Source organism: Triturus cristatus, chromosome 3_2, assembly GCF_964204655.1.
Source record: "Triturus cristatus chromosome 3_2, aTriCri1.1, whole genome shotgun sequence".
NCBI lineage: Eukaryota > Metazoa > Chordata > Amphibia > Caudata > Salamandridae > Triturus > Triturus cristatus.
Genome location: NC_140584.1, coordinates 19,788,933 through 19,810,475, shown reverse-complemented (window position 1 = coordinate 19,810,475; position 21,543 = coordinate 19,788,933). Strand labels below are relative to the sequence as shown.

General features: G+C 45.1%; 1 protein-coding gene across 7 annotated transcripts in view; it reads left to right on the top strand.

The window, feature by feature from the left end:
- ARHGAP32 (Rho GTPase activating protein 32) overlaps window positions 1-21,543 on the top strand; it is a 1,461,643-nt gene that overhangs the window by 1,414,017 nt on the left and 26,083 nt on the right. For all 7 annotated transcript variants that reach the window (XM_085647194.1, XM_085647195.1, XM_085647193.1 and 4 more), the window contains one exon: window positions 12,386-12,876. In XM_085647194.1, coding sequence (XP_085503320.1) covers window positions 12,386-12,876 — 491 coding nt within the window. The remainder of the gene's footprint in view (window positions 1-12,385; window positions 12,877-21,543) is intronic.

Here is a 21,543-nt window from a genome sequence, read left to right as displayed (position 1 = left end):
CAAGTTCCAATTTTGGGATACCCCATTGGGCATCTTCTTCCATTGTAAGGTTCCAGTCGCAACTTAACAAGGGTTCGAATGTCACATTAAAATCACCAGCAACAATTATATGCGATTGTGTGGATTATCTTTCGATAAGGTCTTCTAAGGCAGCTATTGTCTCGGATTTCCTACCCCCTGTGCTACTGGCGTATACGTTGTAAATACCACAGGTTTCGCTCTTGGTCTTTAATAGGATAGTCACTCTTATTCCTAGCTACAAACATTTCGGGGGCCACTGGGCCTTGTTTTTTGCCAACCTTCGATACTGTGACTGGATTTTTACACCCTTTTTCTACTGTCTTTCTTGGGACGGGGTTAGCTATAAGTAGGTCTCCACATTCCTCAAGTAAGTCATCAATACGATTCATAACACAATTGTTCCCCGCATGTGTAGCTAGCTTCCTTGTCTTCCTTGTTTTTTTTACCTTGGTCAACACACTTAAACCCTCATCCCCTCCCTCCAATGCTCTTCCTTTTCCCCATGATATGGATCTTATTTAAAGCAACTGGGCTTTTTCAGTCTGGAAGAGTCAGTATCAATTAAGTCTCTTAGGAAAGAAAGAGTAGCACAACAACAGTACCTTTAGATCATGAAATAGGGGGTGGCCCAGCCCGGCCTCATCCGGTCACAGACGGGCAAGGACGGGCCCGCCCTTGGCCCGCGCGCGTCCCACGCTGTGGTGCTCGGTGGCGCTTTTAAGCGCAAGGGCAGTGATGGCTCCTCCCTCCTGGGAGCAAAGGACTCTGGTTCTGGGAGTCCCCCCCGCAAACAATCAGGCAGCAAAATACACCACGCCCGCGCTGTGGTGCTCGGTGGCGCTTTTGAGTGTAAGGGCAGTGATGGCTCCTCCCTCCTGGGAGCAAAGGACTCTGGTTCTGGGAGTCCCCCTGCAAACAATCAGGCAGCAAAATACAGCGCGTCCCGCGCTGCGGTGCTCGGTGGTGCTTTTATGCGCAAGGGCAGTGATGGCTCCTCCCTCTGGGAGCAAAGGACTCTGGTTCTGGGAGTCCCCCCCCAAACAAAAAGACAGCAAAATACAGCGCGTCCCGCGCTGTGGTGCTCGGTGGCGCTTTTGAGTGCAAGGGCAGTGATGGCTCCTCCCTCCTGGGAGCAAAGGACTCTGGTTCTGGGAGTCCCCCCGCAAACAATCAGGCAGCAAAATACAGCGCGTCCCCGCGCTGCGGTGCTCGGTGGCGCTTTTAAGCGCAAGGGCAGTGATGGCTCCTCTCTCCTGGGAGCAAAGGACTCTGGTTCTGGGAGTCCCCCCGCAAACAATCAGGCAGCAAAATACAGCGCGTCCCACGCTGCGGTGCTCGGTGGCGCTTTTAAGTGCAAGGGCAGTGATGGCTCCTCCCTCCTGGGAGCAAAGGACTCTGGTTCTGGGAATCCCTCCGCAAACAATCAGGCAGCAAAATACAGCACGTCCCGCGCTGCGGTGCTCGGTGGCGCTTTTGAGCGCTAGGGCAGTGATGGCTCCTCCCTCCTGGGAGCCCCCCGCAAACAATCAGGCAGCAAAATACAGCGCGTCCCGCGCTGCGGTGCTCGGTGGCGCTTTTAAGCGCAAGGGCAGTGATGGCTCCTCCCTCCTGGGAGCAAAGGACTCTGGTTCTGGGAGTCCCCCCGCAAACAATCAGGCAGCAAAATACAGCGCGTCCCGCGCTGCGGTGCTCAGTGGCGCTTTTGAGAGCTAGGGCAGGGATGGCTCCTCCCCCCTGGGAGCAAAGGACTCTGGTTCTGGGAGTCCCCCCCACAAACAATCAGGCAGCAAAATACAGTGCGTCCAGCGCTGCGGTGCTCGGTGGCGCTATTAAGCGCAAGGGCAGTGATGGCTCCTCCCTCCTGGGAGCAAAGGACTCTGGTTCTGGGAGTCCCCCCGCAAACAATCAGGCAGCAAAATACAGCGCGTCCCGCGCTGCGGTGCTCGGTGGCGCTTTTGAGCGCTAGGGCAGGGATGGCTCCTCCCTCCTGGGAGCAAAGGACTCTGGTTCTGGGAGTCCCCCCGCAAACAATCAGGCAGCAAAATACAGTGCGTCCAGCGCTGCGGTGCTCGGTGGCGCTATTAAGCGCAAGGGCAGTGATGGCTCCTCCCTCCTGGGAGCAAAGGACTCTGGTTATGGGAGTCTCCCCGCAAACAATCAGGCAGCAAAATACTGTGAGTCTTATATAACCTTAGAGAGCCTTATATAGACAGAAATGAGCCAGCAATAGGTCTGTTACAGTGACCCACCATAGCCAAAAAAAACGAACGGTGCTAGGTGAAAAACAAGCCTGCAGAACTGCCCCGGCTCTGCCCCGCCCCTTCCTCCAATGAGTGCCCCCGCAAAACCTAAGAGGCAGCAACAGAGCAGGAGGTTATTTCCCTGCTCCAGTAGGTAAAGCCCTCAGAGAGGCTGGTGCCTGTGTTTTTTTAAAGCAAAAAAAATAACGGAGAGTTTAGGGCTCCAAGCCATAGAAGGTTAAGGGCATGGGATCTCACCAAACCACGGAGATAAACACCAATCTTAACAAGCCCGCAGCGCGGCCCCTGCTCTACCCTGCCCCCTCCTCCAATGAGCGGCCAACAGAGCCCGAGGGAGGAAGCAAAGACAACTAGGTAAACTCACATCGGCCCCCAAAAAACAATGGCATGCGTAAAGTACAAATGCCACCACATAAGTGCGTTTTAGTCCTAAATCCAAAAATAACTACTTTCCAAAAACACAAGCAGAGGCAAACAAAAAATATAGTGCACACAAAGTAACATAAATAACAAAAAGAGTAAGACAACATGTAACGGGCAGTCTCCATGGGAGGTTCTAAAACACCAAAAGGAGGGACTTATTGAGCAATTCACCAAGCAGAAGCTAGCATTTTCAGAGGGCACTAACTGGAACCAATCAAAAAGATGGGAGGTGCTAGAAGCCCACATTGTAGGTACAGCATATCTCGAAGAGACTGCGCATGCGCTGCCTAGGTGAGACCTAAAAGGAGAGGCATTTTTTTGTTGCATATGTGATTTAGTAAGTGAAAGACAAGGCCTGAAAGCGCATATATTCCATGCAGGAAGGACATGAAGGATGCAGTGTAATTGTTGTTAGAGCATGTGCCGAGGTGTAAGTAGACACAGCGTCGGGCAAAGCGTTGAAAGAGCCTAAAGGCAGATTGTGAAGCTTTGAAGTGGGAAAGGCTGCGGGTGAGGAGCCTGGGAGTGCTTAGGCCTGTGGCTGGGTGAAGGAGAGATTCTCAAAGTAGCTGTAAGATTGTGGTGTTGGTCTCTTTACAATTTGCAGGAAGGTAAATGTTACAACGTGTGCATTTGTGCATAAAAGCAAAAAGTAGTGAAATTACCATCCTAGAGCCAGTAGGCTTGCTTCCTAAATAGAAGTTAGGTCTTTGTAAAAGCATGGGGGAGTGGGGGAGGGGGAGGTGAGTCTAGAGACAGAGTAATATGTAGGTGGGTGAAATGAAGTTGTGGTTTATGTTCATTGCGTTTGTGTTGGGCATGGTGCCACTGTACCTGCTGCACAAATGTAATGTCCAGTCTGGTTAGTGTAGTTCAGAATGACCAATAAAGAGAGAGGTGTGTTGTTGGTGTGTGTGCCCTGAAGCAGGGTGATAAGTTGTGGTGTTAGTAAACAATAGCCATGAAAGAGCATTCTTTGTATTTTAACGTGAAGCTAGTGTCAAAATGTATATTCTGATGTAGGCAGTGTGTGGTAGTAAGGAAATCTGTTTAAAATGTAAACTGAAGCATTAGCGTAGGTTACATTTCCATGAGTTCTTATTGTCCTGGTGTCACTGCACTTGCTGCTTGAAACTAATGTAAACTCCTGAAAGTGCCTGTTTAAAGGATAGAGAGGAAGTTGAGGTGCTTAAAAGAGCAGTGATCTGTTGTTGGTTGTGAAGAACGACTTTGCCTTTCCTGAACTTGTCCTGATATAATTTTCAGACACTGGGACATATTTAGTAGTGCCTGTACTGTTGCCTGCATTTATTCTAAGCAGTAACATGCAGGCGGGTAGGGGGCATTTTAATATATTTCACTTCCAGCTGGGCAAAGATAAAGACCGAAGTTAAAGGGCTATGAGGCCTCCTTTTGTTACAATTTGATTTTGGTGCGGTGCAGTGTAGAGGCTCACACTTCTATGCAAATGGGATGGAGTGGAAAGAAAGACTCAGAGCTTTTTATCACTTTATAGGTGCTTAAGAGAGGGATTGTTTTACTTTGTTCCGTCCCTGTATATAAGAGAAATGCATGCACTATAAGAATGTCGATGTGTTGGTCTGTCCCAGTATTTGCACAAATAAGAATGTAAATACCACTATTTTATTTCTTTTATAGCGCTACTCACCACAGTGCAGGCTGTAAGAGCGCTTTACATAACATATATATTATACATTGACAATAAACCATGTAAGTATATAAATCAATGTACAATATGTTTGTTGCTTAAAACAGAGAGGGTTACAATGTGTAGGAGCCAAATGTCCTTCCTATCTCACTGTACTTTATCAAAAGGATTACAATGTGTTAACTGCAAGTACCAAAGGTTCTCTGCGTTAAAAGCAATAACTCACTTACCTTTCTACCTAAAATAAAAATCTGTCATGTTACAGAATATGCTATATAAGGGTTATGTTACAGCCTCCTAAACTGAAGCATAGGAGGAGCAAGAGCGGGCTACGTGGGGAGAGTAATTAAAATTTTTCTTTCCTATAAACACTCTCACTGTGAAGTCAGGAAAAGAAAAGTAAACTCCAGGCTCCCTCGGAAGACACAGCTTGAAGTCCGACTTCTGTCTTAAGATTAAAAGGCCTGTTTACAGCAAGAGAGTTTATGGAAGAATGCAGTAACCAAGGTTTGGGCAACAGGAGGGATGCACTCAAGCTGTACAGCCTAAAACGAATAAAGCCAGAAAATGTGAGTTATAAACCACACAGATAATGGTAAGCAAGAGGCAGAATGCATTCCTAGGTCAGCTTTCTGATTATCACCAAGATGTCTTTAGCAAACCAGACAGCTATGCAGTCTGGTAGGCTGCGACCTAAAACTAGACTACAACTTAATAGATTATTCTGAGACCAAAACTACAAAAAATCCAAGCAGTAGAGCCGGAGATATTCAGTTTTAAAGGTTTAGGTAAAAATAGTACTTCAATCAATAAAGCTTTATTTCGATTTAAAATTAAATCATAAAAGCAATACATTTAAAAGAAAAACCTCACAACCAGTCAATACAATACACAATCTTCAAGTTCATTACAATGGATTAATAAACAACTCCTCTGGTTTTACGTAATCTCATAGCTGCCTTCAAAAAGTTTAAAACATAAAATAATGTAAAGTGATCAGTAGACATTTTTAAAAACAGTAATGCCACCCTTACATGTTTAAACTTAAGTTTCTTGAGCAGATCTTTCAGATACTGTCTCCTTGGCCCAGCATAAAAAGAGCATAAAAATATAAAGTGAAGGGTGTCCTGTGGAGATCTGTGATCGCAGCCGCAGAGCCCTTTATCACTAAGTTTATCAATAAAACCCTCTGGCACTGCTAATAAAAAGTGGATAAAACCAAATCTAAAACGAGTTATTAAAAATCTTTCATGTGAGTTAAGTACAAAAGACAGATAGGGTTCTATACCAGTAGTTGTTTTGACCATGGCGTGTTCTCTCACAGTCCGCTTTAAGAGTTCCGCCTTTTCATGAGTGGTAACCAGAAAATTAGAATGCAAGATCTTTATACTTCCCTTGTCGCTGGGCTTAATTATCTCGGGTGCACTGTACAGTTCCTCACGTCCCAACTTCATGAAGGTGGTTTTGACGTATCGCAGCCACGAGATTCTGCTGCTATGATCCAGGTTCAAGCAGTCCAATAAAACAGATTTTGTTAGGCCACAATCTTTATTGAGCCAAATTTTAAGCCAGCAAAGAAGAGGTCTAACGGCCACCAAGTCAGAGAGATAGCTAACCCCCAACTCCTCGTGTATGCTAAAAGTGGGTGAGCTAGGCGGAACTCTCAACAAGCTTTTCAAATATTTATTTTCCACAGTTTGAAGTTTAGATGTTTCTATGAAGCCCCAAACTTCGCTACCATATAGAACCGCTGAACAACAGATAGAATTATACAATTTTAAAATTAGACCGGGCGTCCAGTACCCCAGCCGAGTGGCATATCCCTTGATGGACCCTGTAATCCTGGACATATTAAGACATTTTTCGTCTATTAGATTTTTAAAATTCAGCTTTACATCAAAGGTTATGCCTAAATAAGTGAACATGGGTACGTTTCCTAGTACATGTGTGCCAATTGTAAAGTTCTGTTGTCTTCGTGATTTCTCCCCTACCGTCATCACATATGATTTAGTGAGATTAGTAGACATGTTCAGATTTGTCATAAAAGTTGTAAAACCATCTATTAAAATGTGCAGTGCAGAGGGAGTGCGGGCCAGAAGAACAGCATCATCTGCGTATAATAGGACTGGAACTTTACGTGAGCCTATCTTAGGGACATCTGTCGCAATACTGCTGAGAGTGGAGTCCAACCCATTTATATATAACACAAATAAAAAAGGTGCAAGAGTACAACCCTGGCGCACCCCACTTGAGCATTCAAAACTTTTGGTTAGATGCCCCACGGGCGAGTACCTAACTACGGCTGATGTGTCGGAGTGAAGAGTATGCAGTATGCCTGTTAGTGGTGGGTCAGTCCCAATATCGCCAAGCAGTGCCCACAATTTGCTGCGATTCACACGATTGAACGCAGCTGAGAGGTCCATAAAGGCCAGGAATAATGATCCCTTTTTGGCTATGGTATATTTGGCACTAATTAAATATAAGTTGAGACATTGATTCACTGTGGACTTTCCCTTCCGAAACCCATACTGGGTGTCGGTAATCACCCCCTTGAGTTCTGCCCAGTCCTCCAATCTGCTTAAAATCACCCCACCCAAAACCTTCATGGTGGCGTCTATTAGCGAAATAGGACGATAACAGTGGGGACTGTACCTATCCCCCTTCAAGGTTGCTAAGATAAAGATCTGGCAGAATACCGTCGGGACCCGGGGCCTTGTTACGGCTTAGGGCTGCAATACCTACACTAACTTCCTCCATAGAGAAAAATAGTGACTGTGTGGAATCCGTAGAAACTACTGGGGCCAAAAAGGCCACTTGATCTGTGGGGTGGTTATAAAGCCCTTTAAAGTACACCTGCCAATTATCCGGTAAAATTACTGTTGAGATGTCTGGCTTATTTGGATCTGCAGAGCAGGGACTATTTATCACCTGCCAGAAGCGTGTAGTATTGTGTAATTCTGCAGCCTCTGTTAGGTCTTCCCAGGCCGCACGCTGAATTTGACTCTTGCGCTCCTTTAACACCCTATTATACTGTTTCCGACATTCAGCCACTTTTGCCTTTACACGCGGAAATTCTTTCATAACCATTTTAAGGTTCCTTAGAGCAAGTGAGCATGAGGCATCAAACCATCTATTTTGCAGCGGGTTAGATTTCCTCGCAGGGACAGTAAGAAGAGTGCTAATCAAATTTGCAAGAGCCTCAAAGGAAGTAATTGTTTCTGGCACCCCCACAGTGGGATCTAAGCAATTCATAATGTGCTCCTGTCCATCTTTAAAAAGAGAGGAAGTAAATGATTCCATATCTACTTGTGCCCATCTTACTCGCCGCCCTTGACCCGTGGTTGAAAGGGAGGAGGCCTTGAGGTGACTAGTCAATGATGTGGCGCGGATGATAGTAGGGAGCAAAAAGACAAGAGGGTTGTGATCACTGAATGGGCTAGAAATAATGTGAAAGTTTAGGATTCTGCTTGCCAATAAAGAGGTGGCAAAAACAAAATCAATAAAAGAATTACAACCCCTCCCTTTAAAAGTTGGGGGGATTAGACTATCTCCAGTGACGGAGAGCGTTTCCATTATGTTTACTAAGCCCAAAGAACTTATAACAGTAGTAAGTTCTAGACCTACCTGCGAGTGTTCCATATGTAGGCCCTTACGCACCGGGCATGTCGACCATTCTCCCCTGGTGATCATCAAATTTGGGCACAGATGACAATTAAAGTCTCCCAACTAGATTAGTTTGGTTCGACCTGCATTCGTGTCCAGTATTGAGCTCAGCCTCGTGTTAAGCTCAGAGAGCGAATTGCCTCCTTCACAATTAGATTGTGCGTTATAAAAATTTAGGATAATCAGACACATGACACGAGTGGTCATTATAATGCCCTGCGTCACTGCTGAATCCCACAGCAGATCCCTCCATGTGCCTGACATCCCCAATTTTACAAAAACAATCAAACCTCCCTTGGCCCTCCCAAAAATAGTACTTAAAAGCAGACCGCATCAACTGTGGTTATTGGCCGCACTGACTCAGACAAACTCACAAGCTCAGGACAACTGCAGAGGAGCGTGGCCTGGGTACAGGGACCAGGTTAGTCCCAATGAGAATTGTACCTTAAATCCTGGTTGCAGAGCATTGAACAGCTGCAGGCCTGAGAACCGGGCATCTTCCACCTAGGGAATGCGTCGCGCATTGGTATTTCCGATGGACTGCGAGGGCTGTGATACGGGCTTGCGTTGAAAATGTGACGCACATGGTTCACGCAGCTGGAGTTCCGATGAGATCTGAGGGCAGTGATGCAGGCTTCTGTTGAGGTTGTGTCAGTTTTGATTAAAATCTGTGAGGTCCATGTCGAGGATGCGTTGTGTTACAACAGTTCCGATGAGCTGTTGAGGCTGCGCCGGTTCTGATGAGACCGCATCTGGGTTGGCAGAGCACCTTTAGCCTCACTTCCTAGGGTTCAGGACTGGAGTGGCACCACTTGAGGGGATTAGGACTCACAGCAGGCTGAGTTCAGCTGCAGGGTTGAAGTTGGTTGGAGCCTTTTCTGTCCCTGAGGCTCTGATCAGGATGTCAGCCAACTAGCCCTTGGAGTCACTCTGGTGGTGTTGGATTCAAGATACAGGTCCAGTCCATCTCATTCAAACAGTAGGGCAGCAGAATAGCAGGGCAGCCCTTCTTGCATCGGAGCAACATGGCAGTCCTCCTTCTGAATCTTCCACAGGTCTAGCAGTGCACTGCTGTAGCGTTTACTGGGTCCCAAAACACAGTGGACTTAGATGATCTGTAACATTTCATTATTTCCACTATGTTGGTCCTCCGATAAACCTTGTTGTGTGCCAAGAGAGGTTGGATATAAAAGGTTCCAACAGTCACCCAATCGCCTAAAGAAACGTTGGTGAGCCAAAATCATACACACCAAGAGTTCAGATAAAGGAATACAAAAAAATAGCATTAGTATTCGATGTCCTGAAATCTCTCTAATCTGATCACCTTTAGTCATTAGTAAACTTTAAATTGAGAATGTCATTCACCTTGAGTTAGACAAATCATGCTGAGTCAATTTAGTTAATATAGTTTAGTTTATCAATTAATTAGACGAATAAGTGTTTCAATAGAAATATGACATTAATAAAGACCAAATCAGTACCCAAAGCTCATAGGTTCAGGAAAGGACATACATTTGTCAGTCTAGTAGTCCCAGAATTAAAGGACCACTAAACACATATAGCCTATGCTCCAATTTGTAAAGGAAGCCCGATGAGACCGCATCAGAAGGTTCTGCAAATCTCTTCGATCACTTTGTAGTTAGCATGCATGCAGAACAGCAGCCGCCTGTCACCACCATCAGCTGCATAAGCTCACAACTGTCTCGATGCATCAATGTGCAAAAGTAACGAACAAACAAACTCTCACAATCCGTAACATCAGGCAATATTATATTATTAGCATTTCCGGATGTCACCTCATCTGATCAGACCACTCAGTCTATTGGTCAGTTTGTCTAGAATGTGGATCAGGTGACATAAAGAAGACACAAAATGCAGAGGAAATAGGCGAAACTATTATGCAGTCCTTAAGTCATCTTGCATGCCCCTTTAGCTAGAGCACATAGAAGAGTTCGAAAGAATAGCTTCCCAGGCAGATGTCCTGCAAACTGTAACATAATTGTAGCAAAATCTTTATACAATACATGAGAACTCAGGGAAAGTAGAATTCGGTTACATACAAATTGTTGCATGGGTGAATCCTCTCATGTTCTGTATGCTTAGCGAGGCAGAAAACTTCATGACTACAGTTTGGCCTATTTTAGATTAGTCTAATATAACACAGGATATATAGAAGTATAACCATATATTTGGAGGAAAACATGAAGTCGAGATTCTAGTGTAACTTCTGATGCACTTAGGAGAATTTAGTATAATCAAAAATAATTCGAGTAGAAATGGGGTACTACTAAATTTAAGCACACGTTAAAATGTAAATTAAAATTTTCATTTCAAGCAAATATTAGCACATGTATGAAGAACATTCTCTGAAAGATGTAGCATCTACTTTTCTTTTGTCCTTTTGGGTGCACACGTTATCACATACAAAAGTTACATTTATCAAATTCACTATCAAAATCCAGATTAATCATATCTTTTCATAAATCTAATTAGTTATTCTTCTTTGCAAATGAAATTTAAAAAAAATTAGAGGTAAATACAATAACGTGAGAATTTCACCATGTACACATTTTCTAGCACATGAAAATAAAATAACTTTACGTTAGTAAAACAACCTATGTTACTTATACAAATCATATCATCTAAACGACTCTTTCTGCATGCTTTTACGATGCAGTAACTAAATTCCTTATTTTCACCATCTTTTCTGTAACGTGTATTTGATGTACGTTTATTTTTTCTCTCTCAAAAAGTGTTATGCCCAGTTTTGCTCTTTAAAATATAAATGTAATTTCGGCTCTATCAGCAGTAAAGCCTTTTGGTCTCCCTTGTTTATACCTTGTGCCCACTTTGAAGTAACAGAAGGTTCAAGAGCCCTCACACTATAGAGGTGTCTGGAATTTCCTGTCTCCCTGCCTTGGCCCGAGTTTGTCATGGGACACAAAATACTGAGTGTGCTGAGGCAGTATCTTTGTGATGTGCAAGTGTAGTAGGTGACAGCTCCTCCCCCTATCGAGTTAGGGATGGCCAGTCCTGCCAACACATATTCCCTCTTTGTTTCACTGTATGGGAGCAATATTCAAGGACCAGCACCCGGCTACAAGTCATGTGGCCCAGGATACAGGCACCAAATGTTTGGGGCAAGAACATGCCAACTCCGTCCATCATCAGAATCTTACTTGCTAAATGAAATTTGGTAACCCAGGGTTATCCTATTGGAGAGGCAGTCCTTGCAATAGTGAAAAATAAATGTAAGAGTTTTTCACTGCCAGAACATGTAAAGTCAAAAAACCATGTCCACCTTTTTAAACACACTCCATTCTACCCTATGGGCTGTAAAGGGCCTATCCTAGGGGTGACTTCTATGTATTAAAAAGAAAGGGTTGGGCTTGGCAAAAGGTTTATTTTGCAGAATGAAATTGCAGTTTAAACCTGCACACACACGCTTCAATGGTTGGCCTGGGATATGTTTGAAGGTCTAATTAAGTGGGTCACATTTAATTTACCGACCCTGGATACAGGTAACTTTACTCAGGACTTACAGGTAACCTAAATATGCCATTCGGGTCTAAGCCAATTCAACCATGTTTAAAGGAGAGAATACAAGCACATTAGCCCTGGTCAGCAGTGGTAAGTGCACAGACTCCAAAGGCCAACAAAAATGGGTTCAGAAAACATAAAGGGTGAAGGCAAAGAGTTTATGGATGACTCTGCTGAGATGGCAAAGTTCAACACAGACGTATACAAACAATTGATGAATGGAATGCTTAAATTATTCTCATCTACTGGTAATTACTCTGGGGCTCGTCCCAGCACATCATTATTGTGCACACCATGCTACCTCATCTAGACCGGTCTACCAATAGTTGCACTTTATTCCATTTAGTTTTTATTAATTACACAACAGAAATATTTTCCCTATGGGTAAACTTCCGCCCCACATCCTCTCCAAATTTTGAGTTGTCCTTTTCCCTTTTCCACAGTAGAACCCAGTTTAAATTGTAACTTACACCAGGGTTGGAATGGGTCAGAAATAAGTTTTGCAGTCCACAGAAACAGTTTCATTTGCAGCTGCCCACACTTTCAGAGCTTTAAGCTATGGAACATGAACTTCTTGCCACCGTTTTACACACCTAAAAGCCTTTGAGTGACTAAATTTACTTTTTGTGACTTGCAAAAGTAGTTTAATGTTTACAAAAGGCATTATACACTTGTAATATAGATTTATAAATACAAATTGCTCTGAGAATTGTGCCTTTAAAGGATTTCTTTACAGTAGAAATGAATGTGAACGCTGAAAATATTTTTGGAGACCCTTCTAATTACCACTCTTTATGCTTATTCACAGGAGTCATTGCTCATGATTCTCATCAGGATTCTGTAACGGTAAATACTGCTTCATTTATTCCACCCCCGCCTCCTCCCAAGAGTGCAGCCCGCATGCTGGCATTGGCACTGGCAGAGTCTGCACAGCAGGCTTCATCCCAGTTCCATTTGAGGCCAATCAGTTCACACTCTGCAAATCCAAGTACATTGGTGGCTGTTCCTAGTACTATAGTTGAGGAGAACACACAAGAAGAGTATCCAGCAGAAATAAGTACTGCCACTGACTCCAACTACATGACTCCCATATCCGAACCAATGTATGAGACTACCAATCAAGGGCCCTCTTTTGCAATCACCCCAAGTGGAGCTGCTCTAGTTTCTATCTCAACGTCTCAACTAACGCTTACTAATAGCGAGACAGCAGTAGCCCCTCCGCAGAGGCCAGTGGAACTCCAGCCCATTGTTGGACAGGTTCCTACAAAAATCTGCATGGAAGCAAGTTCATCAAACCAGGTAAACCAACAATATGTTTTGTGGATAGTACTACTGATGTTAGTTTAATCAATGCCACAGTTATATCATGTGAAGCACAATTTTCCATCCTTCGATTAGCTAACGTTGGGTAGTAATTCATAAGGTGAACTTGAAGATTCACTGGACTGTCATAATACCAAGGACATTCTCTTGAAATAAAATGTAGTGTGAGCTGTTACGGTTTTGTGCTGCCTCTGCTGTTGCTATTTTACTACAAGAAAAGGTTTAAAAAGGGTTGCGTCTCAGAATAGGTACTCCGTTCCAACTGTCCTTGTAAGGATGCAATGCACACAACCCATATTTTTTTTTATTGTTTCATTTGTTAAGAACATTTTTATTTGTACATCAAAACCTTGCATACTTGGTGTATTCACATGCCTGATGTGGCCGATACTCTTGCATCTTTTCTGTCCCATGTTCATCATGATGAAGGGGGAAAGGCTAGGCACAGTACTGTGTAAGCAGTTTAGTTTGAAGTGAAGGTCAGGTGTGACCTCATAGTGCCTTTCATTGATATTTGCATACCAAATTCAACACATATTTGCTGTTTAATTATGTTTGTAGATTGTTTATGACCTGGGTTGGAAGCTGTGCCACTGTTTTCACTGAATACCTCAGTTCTGTTATAGTTGATTGAAAGTGTGTGGTTATGGTGGACTAATTCTTTGTTCTTGATGATTGTTTGCTGCAGTATAGTCACCTCTACTCTACCTTTCACTGATTGGCCTGTTCTTTGTTGCCAGTAGTTCCACTAGTCCACATTTAGTAACATTTGTGGCAATTTGGTTGCAATTGCAATACATGCTTGAAAGCAAAGGCAGGCAGTATAGAAATGACTATTCCGAATGACACATGGTATGTTTCAGACAGCAACAAATTTAGTGGTCAGTGCATGCAATGATTACACACTGATAAACAACAATGATAAGCAATTATGTTTATGTATAAACCAAATAACTTAGGTCAGGTTACCAGTTCTGAATTCACAAATGTTGATACACTGCACAGATTCTTGGAATTAAAGAAAGGACCGAGTCTAATTGTTATATTATCAACTTTGGTCATCGTCAGGACATAGTCACAAACGCTAATGACAGTAGAAAATGGAGAACGTAAGAGTGGAATATGTGAAGCAAGGCAAAAGATGGAGTTCGCTCAAAAGGTCTAAGAACTCCTAGGTGACTTGAAATATTCTTTTAATATAGAGGAGAGCATATTGTATTGTTAATAATACATGGCCACAACATTGTCTTTTTTGCAAACCATTTAAATCCTTTGCATCTTGCTCTTTCATGTTTATTGCAAACAAGATTAAAAGCAGAATCTGTACTGCAAAGTAAACACATCCAAAATCCTTTAGTATTTTTTTTAATTATCATCCATTTAATGTAGGTAACTTAAATTCTGTAGAAACATGCAAGATTCTATCTTTCTTCCAAATACACATAATGAACATGTTACTATACATTTTTCCTTCTGCTGATCACTTTCTCTTTTGAAAAGGGGTATCATAAGATGGAAAACTAAGTTCCCCCTTTTCCTTGTTTAAAGTGCAGCTGTAATTATGCTCTTTTCACTGTGGCTCTAGGCTCAGGCAGCTGACATTGTGATATCTGAACACCACTGTAAGAATATCACAGTTGAGTAGCTCCATCATTTCTTCATTACACATGCCTAGAGATGTCAAAACTGAATTCTAAAAAGTTAATTAGAGACAGCAATTTATGCATAAATTGCAGGCGCTCATGGATTATCCTGCCAGGCATATTGGATTGCCCTTGTTCTCTGTACTATAAATTAGCTAGTCTATGCCTGAACAGTTTATTGAATTGAGGATGGGTTCTGTTTTAACTGTCAAATTCAAGAATGGCAGGTTCCTGGGCCTTGAACTCCCAGGGTTCTGCCCCATGCCTCTGCTGTTTGATGGAGGATCAATAGGAAATTGATCTGTGGGACCTACCTGGTATGTAGTAAATTTCAGCTGAAGTACACTTACGTTGCAATGTGTGAAATAAAAGCAGTGCAGGTTTTACAGCGTGACACTTTTCTGGATTCACATGTTGTGCATTATTCCACCATCTAGTGGTTGGATCCGGAATAGTTTCTTTGCAGTCTATTTTTTCTACTGTGGGTATCGATGTCAACCATATAATGCCATATTCCTTCTTACATGATGTCAGACACATGCCCTAGAAGCCCCTCTGCTTGCTCGCCATCTTCACAGTTTTTTCACCGAAAGCAACTGAAGCCAACATTTTTTCTCGGAGGATCACCGTGAAAAAACTGGGCCATTCAGTCACATCACCTTGGGCTGCAGAGCTACAAAGAGAACCCCCAGAAAATGGAGGTGACACAAAGAGAGAGTTCCGACACCAAGGAAGTAGTTGATGAAGCCAAGAGGGAAAAGGGGGTTGACAGTGGTAGGATTTACCTCGCTCTATCCAGCTTTTTATCGATATGTCATACTGTTTTTTTTACTATATGCTAAATATGTTTCTGGTTTTATACTCCTGAACTAACTTACGCGCACTTGCACTTTAACTATCCCTGACTTTACCTGCCTCATTATTCTGCTGCTCCGGTCCCCGCAACCGCAGTCTTGGTCCGTCGCGACTGATATGCAGATTGTTCGGAGGGCTGGCTCTAATTTTTGGGCTCCTCACTTCCGCCCACTAACTTCCGCTTCCCCTGCTGTGTTAGTGGTCCAGTTTGCATCAAAGGCATTTGCCTATTTATTCCTGATGAAAACGGACGCGCGCAGTGGGCGTGCTGCTGGTGCGGCAAAGGCAAGCCAGTCAGCGTCCCGGAGATATCCGGCGCCGGCAATGCCGCCCAGTTTCCCACACACAAGACTCTTCCACTGCATTACTATAGGGATAAACTGTTCAGCCTTAGGCGGCTACCTCTAGGTCAGTGCAAAGCGGCGGATCCTAGATCTGAGGACTGCTTTCAATGCAAAGAGTGCAACTGGTCTCTCCTCCAGCCCAGAGAACTCGCAGCCAGAGTCCTTTCCCTCAACAATAAATATCAGAATATTACGAAAACAGAGTCCTTAAAGGCCACTATTTTAAACGGTCGCTCTATGCAAAAGCATGAACTACACGTTCATGATCTACTTCTAGACGAACAGCCTGACCGTTTATTCCTCACTGATACCTGGCTGTCCAAAGCCTCACACCCTACTATCGCCACAGCCATTATTACGGATTAGAAAATCCTTAGGCGGGACCGACCCAGTGGAAAGGAGGGCGGCATTGCGATAATTTACAACCAAAAACTGGACTGCTCTCCCATCTCGTTCGAAAACATTGAGGGTGAGTCCTTAGGCTTCCCTTTGACCATATCTCCCCATCAAAGCATTGCTGTTTTTCTGATTTACAGACTGTTAGAAATGGGGGTCTCTAGTTGGCACGGGCTTGCGCCTTTGTCCAAATAGGGACCCTTCTTCCTAGTCAGGATAAGGGAGTTACGCTCCTAAAATAACCCCTGCTCACCCCCTTGGTAGCTTGGTACGAGCAGTCAGGCTTATCTTAGAGGCAGTGTGTAAAGCATTTGCACGGAACCAACAGTAATACAGTGTACGCACCACAAAAGGACACCACACCAGTTTAGAAAAATATCCAATATTTTTATATGATTAAAACAGGACCAAAAAATATAAAAATCCACAATACTCTACTAAAATTCACAGTTCAAAAATACGCTGATTAAAAAGAGTTTCTTGCGTGGATAGCTCCGTCCGGGCTACCACGGCGCCGTGAACAACAAATCCAACAGTTCCAGCTGGTCGCGGGCCAGCTACAGTGTCGGGAAGACCCGCAAACAGTACCTGTGAGAAATGCAGGACGTTGAGGCCCTTGAAGTCACTCGCTTTGCAGGTCGAGCTCCTCTCTGATGGAATCAGGAGCGCTGGCGCCGGCAGGCGTCGGGTGCTGCAGTGCGAAGTGCGGTGTCCCCAGGTAGCGGTGCCAGCAGCTGTTCGGTGGCGGCATCAGATGGCGTCATCGGAGGGACCAGGGTCGCGGTGCGAGATGAGGGTAGTGCTCGCCGGTCACGGTGCAAGCAGCGGTGTCGTCGTTGCTGAAGCGGTGTCATCTGCTGACGAACTGGAGTCGATGGTGCCGCCATCAGTAGGCCAAGGCTGCGGTGCAGGACGAGGGCGGTGCGTCGTGTGACTCACGAGCGGTGCCCTTGAACCACAGTGCAAGCAGCGGCGTCGATTTCGGCGGGAAGTGGCAGCGTCAGGAAGGCCAAGGCGTCCTTGTGAAGCAAGGCGGTGCGGAGTGCGGTGCCCACAGGTCGTGGTGCGAGCAGCAGCTCGGTGGCGGCGTCAACAGGCGTCGTCGGTGAGACCAGGGTCGCCGTGCGGCGGTGCCCTCAGGACAAGGAGTCGGCAGTGGCGTCGTAGACGTCGTGTAGTTGGTGTTCTTCAGGTTGCAGCACAAAATACACAGTCCCCAGTGCTGCGGGTCGAAGAACTTGAAGTCGTTGCTGTTCCTGAGACTTCGTGAACAGGGGGCATGCTTTACCTCAAGCCCTTGGAGAGACTCACAAATTAGGTTGCAGAAAGTCCAGTCTAGGCCTTTCACTGCCCAAGACAGAAGCAGCCACTGCAGGTCAGCCCAGCAAAGCACCCAGCAAAGCAGTCGTTCCTTTTCGCAGCTTCTACGGCTCTCCTTCTTGGCAGTCTTCTTGATCCAGGTGAGTTCTAAAGTTCAGGGGTCTGGGACCCAGTATTTGTATCTACAAATCCTTTGATCTTTCAGGCAAAGGGTGTCTGTGCCCGGCCAGAACCAGTTCTGCCTTCTCTGGTGTGAATTCCTGGCAGAAGGTGGAGACAGCCTTGTCCGAGGCAGATCAGGCCCTTTGAGGTGCAAGGAAATCTCCTCCCCCTTCCCCCATCGCAGCCCAGGTCTATTCAGCCCTTTCCTGACCTACCTAGACCATCTGGAGCCCCTCCGGCCCCCCAGCCTTCTGTCATCCAAAACCAAGACAGGCAATCCAAATTCCAGCAGAGGCACATGGGATGACTGAGCAAGAAAGTGGTATTTTCAAACCCAGAATGTGAAAATCACCTTCACTACAAGATGCATCTTTAGATTCTGAGTTCAGGCATACTAAATTCTATTTTCTTAGCGAATTCCCTGGGCCAGTTATATTTATAAGTTGTTATAAACAAACCTCCCATTCTATCCTATGGGGAACTGGTAGCCTTGCAATAGTGAAAAACGAAATGTATCTGTAATTCACTATTAGGACATGCCACACAGACCAGGGCATGTCCTACCTTTCACATACATTGCACCCTGCCCACAGGGGTACCTTGGGCCTACCTGAGGGGTGTCTGACATGTAAACAAAGGAGAAAGTTAGGGACTGGCAAGTGTGTGCACTGGCCAAGTCGACATGGCAGTTCCAAACTGCGCACAGACTCTGCAATGGCAAGTCTGAGTTACCTTTTCAGGGCTACTCACGTGGGTGGCACAATCAGTGCTGCAGGCCCACTGGTAGCATTTGAGTTACCGGCCCTGGCACACTCACACTAACAAGTAAATCTAATATCCAATCATGGAAACACTAATCCATAACACAGTTTACCACAGGAGCACTTGCATTTTACCATTGATCGGCAGTGCGAAAAGTGCGCAGAAACGCTAAGCCAGCAAAAACCGAGTCGGAACCGGAAAGTCAGAAAGCAAAAACTCAGGGGAAACACGCTAAAAGATGCCAAGTCTAACAAATGTCCCCGCCAGCTGAAAGTAGGGAGATCTACCCAACCTCCTGGGAGTTCTCTTCACTAAGGCGGAAGAACCTGGACAGGCCATCTACATTGGCGTGTTCTGTGCCAGGACGGTGTTCCACTGTAAAGTCCTTTCCCTGTAGGTAGATGGACCACCTCAGCAGTTTTGGATTCTCACCCCTCATTTGCATCAACCATCTGAGGGGCCTGTGATCTGTCTGAACCCGGAAGTGAGTCTCAAACAGGTATGGTCTCAGCTTCTTCAGTGCCCAGACCACAGCGAATGCTTCTCTTTCTATGGCACTCCACCTCTGTTCCCTGGGGAGTAGTCTTCGGCTAAGGAAGACTACCGGCTGGTCTAGGCCCTCTTCGTTCAGTTGTGAGAGTACCGCTCCCACTCCATGCTCTGAAGCGTCAGTCTGCACGACATATTCCTTTGAGAAGTCGGGTGCCTTGAGCACGGGTGCCATGCACATGGCGGCCTTCAGGGCATCAAAAGCCTTCTGGCAGGACTAAGTACAGATCACCTTCTTGGGCTGCTTCCTGGAAGTCAGCTCGGTTAAGGGGGAAACAATGGTGCCACACCCCTTAACAAACCTCCTGTAGTACCTGGTGAGTCCTAAGAAGGCCCTCACCTCTGTCTGGGTCTTGGGGGCTCCCAAGCCAGAATGGTGTCGATCTTGGGTTGTAGGGGCGCCACTTGGCCGCTTCTTACCTAGTGTCCCAAGTACACCGCCGAACCCTACCCAATCTGGCACTTACTGGCCTTGATCGTGAGGCCTGCCCTCTGCAGCGCCTTCAACACTTCACCGAAGTGCTGCAAGTGCTCTTCCCAGCTGGAACTGAACACTGTGATGTCATCAAGGTAGGCGGCACTGAAATCCTCCAGCCCGGCCGACACCTGGTTGACCAACCTCTGAAACGTGGCAGGGGCATTCTTCAACCCAAAGGGCATCACATGGAACTGGTAATGTCCTTCTGGGGTTGAGAATGCTGACCTCTCCTTGTCCCCATTGGTTAAGGCAATCTGCCAGCACCCAGACGTTCAATCGAATGTGCTGAGGAACTGGGCAGCTCCCAACCGATCAATGAGCTCATCAGCTCTGGGGATGGGGTGAGCGTCAGTCCTGGTGACGGCATTGAGCCCACGGTAGTCCACACAAAATCGCCGTTCTGGAGTGGCACCGGTTGCAGAAGCCTTTGGCACCAAGACCACTGGGTTGGCCCAAGGACTGTTGGAAGGCTCGATCACCCCTAACGCCAACATGTTAGAGACCTCCTTTTTGATGCTGGCCTTGACCCAGTCAGTCAGCCTGTAAATCTTGTGCTTCACAGGCAGGCTGTCACTGGTGTCCACGTCATGAGGACACCAGTGAGTAACACCTGGGGTCAGAGAGAACAGCGGGGCAAACTGTCTTAACACTTGGTGACAGTCGCTCTGCTGCTCGGCGGTCAGGGTAGGGGAGAGGATCACACCTTCCACTGGCCCATCGCCCTCCTTGACAGATAGGAGGTCAGGGAGAGGTTCACTTTCCTCTTCCACCCCATCATCTGTCGCCAAGAGCATGCTCACTTCGGAACTCTCAAAGTGGGGCTTGAGGTGGTTCACGTGAAGGACCCTCAAAGGGTTCCTTGGAGCCCGCAAGTCCACCAGTTAGGTGACATTGATGCAGCGCGGAATGCAAAATCACTCCCTTCGTCACAGATCATAGGTCACACACAATCACTACATTCGCTGGTGGGGCCCATAACACCAACATACATCCTTCTAATAACCTGTTTCAAGGAGGTGATTGTTCCACTCGCTGTAATGGAAGAGAGTACTCATATATCCCGATTTATAAAGATCTAAACTTCACCTTTAGTACTCCTCCCATGAATAGGCCATGGATCAACTAGCTGCAGGTTGGAGTGATAACAAAATCTATAACATTATTTACATAAATACATTTTCTCAAATAATAACGACCCAACACAGTTCTTGTAATTAATCTTAAATTTTATCTAAATAATTGAAATTCAAGTCTCTGGTTTAATCAAGCAAATAGATCATCATAGTTACCTATTCTGGCTAAAAGTCGCCCTCTAAGTCAAAATCTTGGTCATCTGTTCATACTGTCAGAGTCTTAGGAAACAGCTGTCCTGCAGTGTCACCGTCCTCTCCGTCAGCATAACGTCAGGAAATAGAACATTTTCTGGAGGGTCTCGCTTTCCATCCTCCCTATTATACCATAGTAAAATTACATTCCAAAGTGTAACAAATGATATTTTGAACTATTCTTATTGGTCCATTTAAAATTGTTCGACTTCTTTCCCATACGTATAATGTGTCTTTAGATATAGTTCCAATTTTCTCCACGGAATAGTATCTTTTCATTGTTTCTTTCAGAGCAGCTGGCTGATAGCCCGGTGTGTCCTTGGGTGGCACAGTTGAGTTAGGGTCGTTCAAAGGCCACTGCAGCTGATGGCGGCACATGCGCACTTCACCCAGAGATGTTCACAAATGAAGTCAATTTTGTCTGATAGGGATGTCGGCCATTTTGTGGCCACCAAATGGTCAACCTAAGCAAAGAAACACAAAAATGTAATTAATACATGGAAATGACTAATAAAATGTTATCCCCTTACTAATACCCATATGTGTGTGTATTTATCTGTGTATTTATCTAGCAGAAGCAACACTTAATGCAGGTTATATTCACATTAATAAAGCACACATCACAAATACATCACGAAAGCAACATATAATCATGCAATTTCTGATTGTCTATTATTAATATGCATACGAAAATTAGTTTACGTATTAATTAGGCCATGCCAATGCAATTCCCACGTGTATTTCTTATATTAGTAATGTTGGTCAATTCACACAGCAAACAATTAGTACAATTACTATTAATTAATTAT